We start from the raw sequence: 12411 nt of genomic DNA, 5'->3' as shown, positions 1-12411 counted from the left end.
CACTCAGAGCGCAGAGAACAATACGTTCTAAACATTAACAATGAGAGGACACAGATATTTTTATGGATAGATTAGGTTTACCCTCCTGATGATTAGTAAACTTGCTCATTTCAAAAAGTTGTGTCAAAGTGCAACTCTTCTGAAATGAAAACACAAAAATGATGAATTCTTACTAGAAATGTGTAAATGGGGCTTAAATCTAGAAACGGGACCAGCTTCTACCCTCTTCGGACCTGATTTGTCCTGTGATCCGTCAACGAGTCCACGGCGCCTGTTCAGACAGACGACCCTGGTACTTTTGACCTCCACACTGTGACAGAAATGTCAACTGCCACCGAGTCGCACCACGTCTGACATGAGATCAGGTTTTGCCTCCCGGCTGGATCAGTGACACTGTGTAACTGTGTAAGACACAAACTGGCTCCGGACCAGAGACATGAACTCTGTCTGCACCAGCGCCGGCCCATCAGCCCTCTCTTTGTCTCTCCCGTCAGCATGAGACCGCAGCGCCACATTTCTGCCATAACTCCCTCATGCAGCCCAGCACTCGCTGTGCTGAGCTGCTGCAGAAACAAACAAGGGACCTATCAGCCTGGACGTTTCCCATCACATGCAGCACTTTGAGTTCGAGCGCTACAGACATCAGCAAACAGTCACGGCACAATAAAAGACTTCTGTTTACAACATCTTGTTTATTTTTGGAGTCAAACTTGCTCCATTTTCTTTCATAAAATGACATTTTTTTACATTTAAGACTTATATTTTTAACTGCATTCACATTCCAAAGTAGTCAAAGATCTCCGCCTCTGCTTCCCACAAAAAGATAATCAAACAAACGCATCTCGTCTACACTGCTGAAACAGTCAATTTGCTTCGTTCCGTCTTTGGTATCTCCTTTTTGAGCTTCTATGTGACCTGGTCGTTTCCTGTCTGTCAGACCTGAGTGACCAGAGGTTCTCTGAGGTAGAAGTTTAGTCCTCTGGAGTCTCCTGTGGCCTGTCCAGCACAGAGCCCGGCCAGAAGAGTCCCGTTCAGCGGAGGGCAGATGGCCCTCTTCTCTCCATACAGAGGCATGTAATCCCCCATGTATTCAGGGACCTCCTCGGGCCCGTCCTCGTCTTCCTCCTCGTCCTCGTCTTCCCCGTCCTTTTCCCACACAGATGTGGTGACGTGGTGATACTCCTTGTTGTCCTCGCACTCCATCTCACGGTGGTAGAAGTAGCTGAAGTTGGACACGATGACAGGCACCGGCAGAGAGATGGTGAGCACGCCGGCGATGGCACACATGGAACCCACCAGCTTTCCCCCAACTGTCACCGGAAACATGTCGCCATAGCCCACCGTGGTCATCGTCACCACCGCCCACCAGAAGGACTCGGGGATGCTTGTGAAGAAGGTGTGGGGTGTGTCCACCTCTGCAAAGTAGACAGCACTGGAAAACAAGATGACGCCGATGAAGAGGAAGAAGATGAGCAGGGCAAGTTCTCGTAGGCTGGCCTTTAGCGTAGGCTGGCCTTTAGCGTCTGGCCCAGGATCTGGAGACCCTTGGAGTGACGGGACAGTTTGAAGATCCTGAAGACCCTCACCAGCCTGATGACCCGGATCAGGGCCAGGGACACCGAGGGCTGCGCACCTTTGTCCTTGGCGAGCTCCGTGCCCACCGTGACGAAATAAGGCATGATGGCCAGGAAGTCGATGATGTTCATGATGTCTTTGAAGAAGTGCAGCTTGTTGGGGGCCGAGATGAAGCGCATGACGAGCTCGAAGGAGAACCAGCAGATGCAGATTGTCTCCACGATGAAGAACGGGTCCTGGAAGGGCGTGAATCCCGGTGGGATGGTTATGGTTTCATTGGGCGTGGTGGGGTGAGCTATGGTGGTGTATTGCTGCAAAACAAAGAGAACTGGTCAGACACAGAAGAACATCAATCTTTCTGGTTTAGTCCACATGGTGTCACGTTAACAGAGAGAAGCACAGACATCCCGGCCTCCAGCTCTTCTGAGGGGAATCCGAGCCGTTCCCAGACCGAACCAGAGATGTGATCTCTACACCAGGTCCTGGGCCGACCCTGGGGACTCCTCCAGTCCCGGGGGTCAGGTCCTGGGCTGACCCCGGGGATTCCTCTAGTCCTGGGGGTCAGGTCCTGGGCTGACCCCGGGGATTCCTCTAGTCCCGGGGGTCAGGTCCTGGGCTGACCCCGGGGATTCCTCTAGTCCTGGGGGTCAGGTCCTGGGCTGACCCCGGGGATTCCTCTAGTCCCGGGGGTCAGGTCCTGGGCCGACCCCGGGGACTCCTCCAGTCCCGGGGGTCAGGTCCTGGGCCGACCCCGGAGATTCTTCTAGTCCGACCTGCCTAGTAAACCTGTCATGAATGGATGAACTGCCTCAACTGGCTCCTCTCAGCATCGAGGATGAATTCAGGTTCAGCTTTCCATTTCATCCTTCCTTCTCTGTGTTTGGGTGGATGAATGAATGGATGGATGGATGGATGGATGGATGGATGGATGGATGGATGGATGATGGATGGATGGATGGATGGATGGATGGATGGATGGATGGATGGATGGATGGATGGATGGATGGATGGATGGATGATGGATGGATGGATGGATGGATGGATGGATGGATGGATGGATGGATGAATTGATGGATGATGGATGGATGGATGGATGGATGGATGGATGGATGGATGGATGGATGGATGGATGGATGGATGGATGAATTGATGGATGATGGATGGATGGATGGATGGATGATGGATGGATGGATGGATGGATGGATGGATGGATGGATGGATGGATGGATGGATGGATGGATGGATGGATGAATTGATGGTCAGTCGGTCGGTTGCGTGTGTGTGTGGTTTCATTAAAAAATAAGCATTAGCGCCACCTCATGGCCAGGCATACTAACTACATTTCAGCATTTCTGCTCTTGCCGTGTGAACAGACATTGTTATAGAACAAAGACGTATAAACACCAAGCTTTTCTGAGACGAAATGCAAAAATGATGCATTTTTACTGGAACGGTTGTGTAAACGTGGCCCCAGGTTGGATGTGAAGGAACAAACAAACCAGGAGAGGAAAATGAAACAGGAGCAACATGAAAATATTGGTCAGTTTCTAGTTGAATGGTCCTTTCAGCTCAAACGAACAGCACTGCTGTATATCCTGCCTTCATCAAGTCTGAAACTTGGTTGTTGATGAGTAAATTCATCTCATTTCAGAGAAGTAAAAAAAAAGAAAACAAGCAATGATCTGAAGAAAACACAAGATGCAGTATTGAAACTCCTCACACAGCTAAATGCTCATTACAGTTTCTACCAGAACTGGACTTCCTAACCTGGACCGTTGCTTCATAGTACCACCGGGGGTCGTACCACTACGGGTCGTACCACCGCGGGTCGTACCACTACGGGTCGTACCACTACCGAGACCATAGTTTTGGCCAGGTGTAGCTCATTAAGTGTATAAATACAGCGTGTGGAGGACAATATGTGCTGCAGGGCCATCAAAACGCTCCGGGTAACTTTATCTAACTTGTTAAAAGACCCTAACGCCCAGTTATTTCAATCCTGCGCCGACTTCCCAGAAAAAAAAAGCAGCAGCTGGGTTAAATGAAGTGTCACATGCCTGTAAGACGAGCCAGAGCCACATGAGCTTAATGTCTTTTTTGTGTGTTTAAATATAGAGAACCTGATTTATATAAAAGTCTGCTAAGAGGGGGAGAAAAAGTGAGGCGTAAACGGAGAGGAGGGGAAAGTTAGCACAGTATCACCGATCCACGGTGATGACAGATGTCGTGCTTCGAATGTGCTGAGGACAAACTTTCGTAATAATCGCTTCTTCTCAGTTGACCCCTTCATGTTTACGCCGTCCTTGTTTTCACCGTGTTTGCACGGCGATAAACATCGTGGCCATGGAGCTATTTACACGTCGCCCTACCTTTCCCCTTTATGCTCACATTTCTCTTTCCAGCCCATAAACACTCGTATCGCAATACGTTTTTCTGCAAAGGTCAGCACTGAATGAAGTACTTCAGCCTTTAGAGGACATTAAGGCCCCGTTTCCACGACAACGTTTCACCTGACAACACCTAATCCGTTAAAAAAGAGGAGAGAGTTTCCACTGCAGCAGCAGAGACAACGATGTAGTTAGTCTGCCAGGCCACTGGAGGGCGCTGTTGCTGGATTTTGTAATGAAACTACAAAGACGTGTGCAGAGAACAAAACACTATAAAGGTGAAGAAAATGGAGAGAACCTGACATCCTAGTGGACTGATGAGGAACCGGATTCTATCAGGGAGAGTCTCAACTATTAAACTACTGATCTGGACCATAAAATTAGAATATGGACCGCGGGTCGTACCACTACGGGTCGTACCACTACGGGCTGTACCACTACGGGTCGTACCACTACGGGTCGTACCACCGCGGGTCGTACCACTACGGGTCGTACCACTACGGGTCGTACCACCGCGGGTCGTACCACCGCGGGTCGTACCACCGCGGGTCGTACCACCGGGGGTCGTACCACCGGGGGTCGTACCACCGGGGGTCGTACCACTACGGGTCGTACCACCGCGGGTCGTACCACTACGGGTCGTACCACCACGGGTCGTACCACCGGGGGTCGTACCACCACGGGTCGTACCACTACCGAGACGCCATTTCTAAACCTGCGAGGATTCTCGCTGTTAAAATGACGAGGAAAAAAGATGACCACAGTGCATGTGGGTCAAACTGCAACAGAAGAGCAAGCCACTAGTTGACGAAATGAGCTGACTGAGATTTCCTTTAACTCTTTGATCGCAGCCCAAACAAGCCAACCATTGTCAAATCACGGGTCGTACCACCACGGGTCGTACCACCACGGGTCGTACCACCGCGGGTCGTACCACCGCGGGTCGTACCACCGCGGGTCGTACCACCGCGGGTCGTACCACCGGGGGTCGTACCACCGGGGGTCGTACCACCACGGGTCGTACCACCGGGGGTCGTACCACCGGGGGTCGTACCACTACGGGTCGTACCACCACGGGTCGTACCACCGGGGGTCGTACCACCACGGGTCGTACCACTACACGGCCGCCATGTTTGTTTACAACTGGATGAGCAGGAGGGGGAGATGAGCAGTAACAGGCTCTGGAGCCTCCATCAGTCTCTGCAGGAGGGAACAGAGACCGTGAAAGACTCTTTCCTCCTTGGGAGCTGGATTAAAAACTTTGTGAATTCAGTGGATCAGAACACTGGTGTCATGGAAACGGACCCTCCAAAGTGAAGGATGTTTTGCGGATACACTGGAAGTCGTTGTGGTGGAAACGGGGCCTGAAACTTCAGAGTGCCAAGACATTGCAAATATGTGCTAATGTGTAAATTATATGTAAATCAGGTAATAAAATGTGTTAAAAAGTCCTAAATTTCCCACTCAATTGGATAATTTTTCTCACTGAGTTTCCACGACAACGTTTCGTTTCAGAAAATGTTTCACATTAACACGGCAATGTTCTGAAAACAACAAAAGTACCAAGTCCCAGGAGAATCTGGAGTCATGACGCCATGGAGGAAACATGGTTCTGACTGGCTGGACTGAGCATGTGCAGATCAACTATTTACTAAGGCCGGGGTGCCTTTGGGCAGGAGCAGCATTCGGCCCTCTACTTGGTACTGAGCTCTAGCGTTTCCAGAAAGTTGCGTTTGCACCCATTTACACGGTGATGGAACCGGAGCGTTTTCAAAAAGTTGTGTTTTCACTGACTCCGAGCACCGTGGTCATGTAAACAAACCCCCAAAACGCAACTAAATATTTGCATTTTCACATGGAATCCTACAAACAGCAGTGTACATCCTCTGCTCAGGAAAGCTTGAATATAGATTTAAATCTCATTTTTCTCTCTGCGACCTGGTTTTAAAAAGAAAAGCTTAAAGGAGGAAGTCCCGCTGCTGACTCTGGAGTCTGAGGATGGATGAGGATGTAAAGATGGAATTTGTATTTGTATTTATTTCATTCATTAAAAAGAAGAAAATAAAAATCTATTTAATATTCACACAAAAGTTTACAAACTTCTGAATGAAAAGGAGCAGAAGGAAGAATAATCTTATGTAATCTGCCCCTTTGTACCAATAATCGGTTCACAACAGCAAAAGAAAACAACAACAAAGAACAGAATGTGATGATGATGATTGAGACTCGAGCGCCGAAGCTCAGATCAAATTTATCTTTCATAAGAAACAAAATGAAACAAACCAGAAAACAAGAGTAAAGAACAAACAGACGAGCAGAAGGTCGACATCAACAACAACACAAAAACAAAAACAAAAACAAAAGACATCATAGTACTTTAGAGAAGTTCACTGTATTTTAATAATATACTTGTTTTATTAGATGTTTACATCTTATATTTGCTTTACATTCTTTTAAATACTCAGATTGTTTAAATTATATAATGCAGATTTTACATTGTTGATCTGCACATACTGCTTTCTATGTTCTAGGTAACCTGAAATCCACTGATGTGCCACCCCTGTAATACCATATCTATTCAGTTTGTTTAAGAGTATTGTTTATGGTATCAAAGCCTTTTTAAGATCAACAAAATGCTTACAGAATAATGTCTTTCATCTATTGTGGTTGATATTTCAGGTAATTGCAGGAGTACCATTGATGTGGAGTGACTGGTTCTGAAACCCTACTGACTACTGTGTAAAATACTAGATCTTTCTATGTACTTATCCAACCTGGATACAAATAGTTTTTCTAAGATTTTTGAAAATTGTGTCATTAAGGATCCTGGTCTGGAGTTGGAGAATAAATGTTTATCTCCAGTTTTATACAGCGAAATAACTTTAACTGTTTTCATATTTTCAGGAAATATTCCAGTTGTGAGTGATATACTGCAAATATGTGTAAATGGTTCTATAATCACTTCAATTATACTTTTGACTAATATCATGTCCATGTCCAAACAGTCGGTGGATCTTTTTACAATATTCAGTCTTTCTTCTTTCTCTACCAAGAAAAATACTTTTCACTTGATCCATTATTGGATTTTCACTTGCAGTACTTTCTATTGTTTTAGTATGTTTGCTGCAAGCTTAGGGCCTATATTTACATAATATTCATTAGATTTATTGACTATTTTAGTTTTATCATTTATGTATAAATCTTCTTTCACAAAATAATTTGGGGAAGTTGTTTTAACTTGATCATTTTTTATTACACTATTTATTATTCCTTACGTAGCCTTCATATCGTTTCTATTTTTACTAATTAGATCACCATAGTATTCTTTTTTATGTCTTCTTATAATCCAAACTGATTTATTTGTGTATTTCTTATACTTGTCTTCTGTTTCTTTTGACATTCATTTTAAAAAACGTCTATATAAATATTTTTTCCTCTTGCAAGCATTAATTAATCCTTTTGTCATCCATGGTTTATCAGTAGTATTTTTCCTGGGAATGCTTCAAAGTTTGCAGTTTTTTTCATATAACTGTGTTAATATTGTCATGAATGAATCCTAGGTCAATGTACATCCTGTACATACCCCTTGTCCAGCTCTGGTACTTCAGGTCCTCTCTCAGGGCCTCCAGGACTTCTTCTGATCGGGTCCTTATTATTTTTTTATTATTTCCTTTATATTACATTGATCATTCTGATCAACCAAAAAAACTGGTAAATGATCACTTACATCAGATATCAAGATTCCACTCTCTACTTTTCCATCTATTGAATTTATGAGAATGTGTATTACAGTAGTACTGTGAAGGGATTCCTGTTGGTGTAGATATCTTTGGAAAGAGACTCAATCTATACATTGAATTTATAAACTCAGTTGATGTGCTCAGTACACCTGCATTTCTAAGATCAATGTTAAAGTCTCAGCATAAGAACTCGATCTCAGTGTGACAACTGTCAAATAGTTCTGTTCATTCATCTGTGACTAACCCTAACCCTAACCCTAACCCTAACCCTACTGTCAAATAGTTCTGTTCATTCAGCTGTGACTAACCCTAACCCTAACCCTAACCCTAACCCTGTTCATTCATCTGTGACTAACCCTAACCCTAACCCTAACCCTAACCCTAACCCTACTGTCAAATAGTTCTGTTCATTCAGCTGTGACTAACCCTAACCCTAACCCTGTTCATTCATCTGTGACTAACCCTAACCCTAACCCTGTTCATTCATCTGTGACTAACCCTAACCCTAACCCTAACCCTGTTCATTCATCTGTGACTAACCCTAACCCTAACCCTAACCCTGTTCATTCATCTGTGACTAACCCTAACCCTAACCCTAACCCTGTTCATTCATCTGTGACTAACCCTAACCCTAACCCTAACCCTGTTCATTCATCTGTGACTAACCCTAACACTAACCCTAACCCTAACCCTAACACTAACCCTAACCCTAACCCTAACCCTAACCCTAACCCTAACACATCATTGAAATCCACAGCCAGCTTTCTTTTACATTTTTGAGTGCCAATTGTGCCTGATGAAGACCTAGCAGGTCGAAACGTTGCGCAGAGGCACGTTTATTGATTTTTATTTTCAAAAAAAAGATAATTTTTTTTCCTGTTTGTTTTTTGGTTTTAACCTAAAGTTAGGTAAACCCTTTTATTTGAAAAGCCACATATTATATACATATAATTTTTGTTTCATTTTAATTTTTTTAACCTAAGAACAGGTATATATTTTTTTCTAAATTCAATTTTATTCATATTTCTTCTAATCCAAAACAAAATTTATTGTGTACATACATACATATCAAAAATAAACCCAAAAAAATGTCCTTTGAGGACTGGACCACAGTGCGCTATGGGAGGCGCCGTGGTCGGATCCCTGATGGGGGTTCCCGGCGTGGGTTTTCGGGATACTGGGGGAGGGACTACGCCCGAGGGATGGACTGTGCACACCCTGACTCCCGTGGATTCGGGGTTCAGGGACAATTCCCTTTCCCTAACCCTAACCCTAACCCTAACCCTAATCCTAACCCTAACCCTAACCCTAACCCTAACCCTAACCCTAACCCTTTTCTTTCACCAACATTACAAAAACCTTTCAGACCTGGATCAGCTTCATTTGACTCTGGGTCAGTCCTTCTTTCACATCTCTACTGCAGAGATTTTATAACTGTACTTGTACTTGTACTTGTACTTGTACTTGTACTTGTACTTGTACTTGTACTTGTACTTGTACTTGTACTTGTACTTGTACCCACTCCTTCCTGCTGTTTGACTCTCTGACTCCTCCGTCTCCAGGTTCCAGGATCCAGTCTGAGCTTCATTTGATTTTGTGTCGGTCATCAGAAAAGCCGCCGCCGTCTTTTCCATGCCGTTTTCAGTGTGTCTCCTGTGAGTCACAGCGTTTATTAATACGGGCCGGGCTTTATGTGCTGATGTCTCTCAGGGTTGTCTGTCCTCTAAATATAGACCTTCAGGCCTGCGGGGGTAACGTGAGACCAGTTCGTCTCCTTACCCTGCCTTGCTCTCTCTGTCATCTCGTGACTCTTCTAAATGTACCTGCTGGCTGAACCCTGACCCTGAACGCCGCGGCAGCTCCTCCTCTCTTCTCCGTCATTCCTTCCCCTCGTTCTGAGTGGATCAGATTTAATGACAAGTCCAAAATAATCCCAGGAGAATAATCTGGCCCGCACCTTGTCTGTCTGCTGCCTTTGCTCTTTTCACTTGTGCAGGTTGTTTTGCTGCCTGCTGTTTCTCTTCGGTGTCGACGGAGGACATGAAGATGTTTTCGCCCTGAGCTGCTCGCCGCCACCTGTCACCACTCCTTGTGACTTGATGTTCACTTTCCCACGGTGTTAACCGCTTCCTGTCTCCCTGCTGCTTGGCTCATGTACCAGGTCAGGGAAACTACCGGAGAGTTGAGCAGGTTGTCTTGCTTCGTCCTTCACTCAGGCTCCTTTTGTTTGAAACCAGCTCAGTTTGAATTAAACAGTGAAGCTTCAAACGTTTCTATTTTAGAAAAGGTAAAGTTCTGTTCTGCTCCCTCCATCCTGCTCCCTCCATCCTGCTCCCTCCATCCTGCTCCCTCCATCCTCCCTCCATCCTGCTCCCTCCATCCTGCTCCCTCCATCCTGCTCCCTCCATCCTCCCTCCATCCTGCTCCCTCCATCCTGCTCCCTCCATCCTGCTCCCTCCATCCTCCCTCCATCCTCCCTCCATCCTGCTCCCTCCATCCTCCCTCCATCCTCCCTCCATCCTGCTCCCTCCATCCTGCTCCCTCCATCCTGCTCCCTCCATCCTCCCTCCATCCTCCCTCCATCCTCCCTCCCTCCTCCCTCCCTCCTCCCTCCATCCTCCATCCTCCCTCCATCCTCCCTCCCTCCTCCCTCCCTCCTCCCTCCATCCTGCTCCCTCCATCCATCCTCTCTCCATCCTCTCTCCATCCTCCCTCCATCCTCCCTCCATCCTCCCTCCATCCTGCTCCCTCCATCCTGCTCCCTCCATCCTGCTCCCTCCATCCTCCCTCCATCCTGCTCCCTCCATCCTACTCCCTCCATCCTCCATCCTCCCTCCATCCTGCTCCCTCCATCCTGCTCCCTCCATCCTGCTCCCTCCATCCTCCCTCCATCCTGCTCCCTCCATCCTACTCCCTCCATCCTCCATCCTCCCTCCATCCTGCTCCCTCCATCCTGCTCCCTCCATCCTGCTCCCTCCATCCTACTCCCTCCATCCTGCTCCCTCCATCCTACTCCCTCCATCCTCCATCCTCCCTCCATCCTGCTCCCTCCATCCTACTCCCTCCATCCTCCATCCTCCCTCCATCCTGCTCCCTCCATCCTGCTCCCTCCATCCTGCTCCCTCCATCCTCCCTCCATCCTGCTCCCTCCATCCTACTCCCTCCATCCTGCTCCCTCCATCCTACTCCCTCCATCCTCCATCCTCCCTCCATCCTGCTCCCTCCATCCTACTCCCTCCATCCTCACTCCCTCCTGCTCCCTCCATCCTCCCTCCATCCTCCTCCCTCCATCCTCTCTCCATCCTCCCTCCATCCTCCCTCCATCCTCCCTCCATCCTGCTCCCTCTCTCCATCCTCCCTCCATCCTCCCTCCATCCTCCCTCCATCCTCCTCCCTCCATCCTCCCTCCATCCTCCTCCCTCCATCCTCTCTCCATCCTCCCTCCATCCTCCCTCCATCCTCCCTCCATCCTGCTCCCTCTCTCCATCCTCCCTCCATCCTCTCTCCATCCTCCCTCCATCCTCCCTCCATCCTCTCTCCATCCTCCCTCCATCCTCTCTCCATCCTCTCTCCATCCTCCCTCCATCCATCCTCTCTCCATCCTCCCTCCATCCTCCCTCCATCCTGCTCCCTCCATCCTCCCTCCATCCTCCTCCCTCCATCCTCTCTCCATCCTCCCTCTATCCTCCCTCCATCCTCCTCCCTCCATCCTCCTCCCTCCATCCTCTCTCCATCCTCCCTCCATCCTCCCTCCATCCTCTCTCCATCCTCCCTCCCTACTCCCTCCCTCCTCCCTCCATCCTGCTCCCTCCATCCATCCTCTCTCCATCCTCTCTCCATCCTCCCTCCATCCTGCTCCCTCCATCCATCCTCTCTCCATTCTCTCTCCATCCTCCCTCCATCTTCCCTCCATCCTCCCTCCATCCTCCTCCCTCCATCCTCTCTCCATCCTCCCTCCATCCTCCCTCCATCCTCTCTCCATCCTCCCTCCATCCTCTCTCCATCCTCCCTCCATCCTCCCTCCATCCTCCCTCCATCCTCCTCCCTCCATCCTCTCTCCATCCTCCCTCCATCCTCCCTCCATCCTCCCTCCATCCTCCTCCCTCCATCCTCTCTCCATCCTCTCTCCATCCTCCCTCCATCCTCTCTCCATCCTCCCTCCATCCTCTCTCCATCCTCTCTCATCCTCCCTCCATCCTCCCTCCATCCTCCCTCCATCCTCCCTCCATCCTCCCTCCATCCTCTCTCCATCCTCCCTCCATCCTCCCTCCATCCTCCCTCCATCCTCCCTCCATCCTCCCAAGCTGCTCAAGATTTTTCACAACATTTTCAAGTGAAAATGCAAAACGTATGTTGAGTTAGGTGTCTGTTTATATGACTGCTCGGAGCCACAGAAAACTTTTTGAAAACCCTCCGACTCCATTTCCATAGAGACAAGAAAAACGCAACTTTTCTGAAATGCTGCTAATGCACATCGCAGCCGGAGTGACTAGTTCTTCTGCACATGCTCAGTAGAGCCAATCAGAACTAAGTTTCCTCCGTGGTGTCATGACTCCCAGTCCAGGTTCTACTGGAATTGGTAGTTTTATTTTGACAGTCACCATAATAACAATCCAACTTGGTGTGTCACTACAATGTCCATGGTCTCCCACCGTTAATGTTTATATTGTTCTCTGCTGGGTGTGGCTTATTTTCATTACAACAACAAA

General features: G+C 47.9%; 1 protein-coding gene across 1 annotated transcript in view; it reads right to left on the bottom strand.

Annotated features, from left to right (window-relative positions):
- Positions 1–780: 780 nt before the first annotated feature.
- The window catches only part of kcna7 (potassium voltage-gated channel, shaker-related subfamily, member 7), a 12888-nt gene continuing 1257 nt past the window's right edge, over positions 781–12411 (bottom strand). The window contains 2 exon segments of the mRNA XM_080488588.1: positions 781–1521; positions 1524–1886. Coding sequence (XP_080344714.1) covers positions 934–1521; positions 1524–1886 — 951 coding nt within the window. The 3' untranslated portion in view covers positions 781–933.

This window comes from Lipophrys pholis (genome assembly GCF_963383615.2).
Source record: "Lipophrys pholis genome assembly, chromosome: 19".
NCBI lineage: Eukaryota > Metazoa > Chordata > Actinopteri > Blenniiformes > Blenniidae > Lipophrys > Lipophrys pholis.
This window is presented reverse-complemented; position numbering and strand designations above follow the sequence as displayed.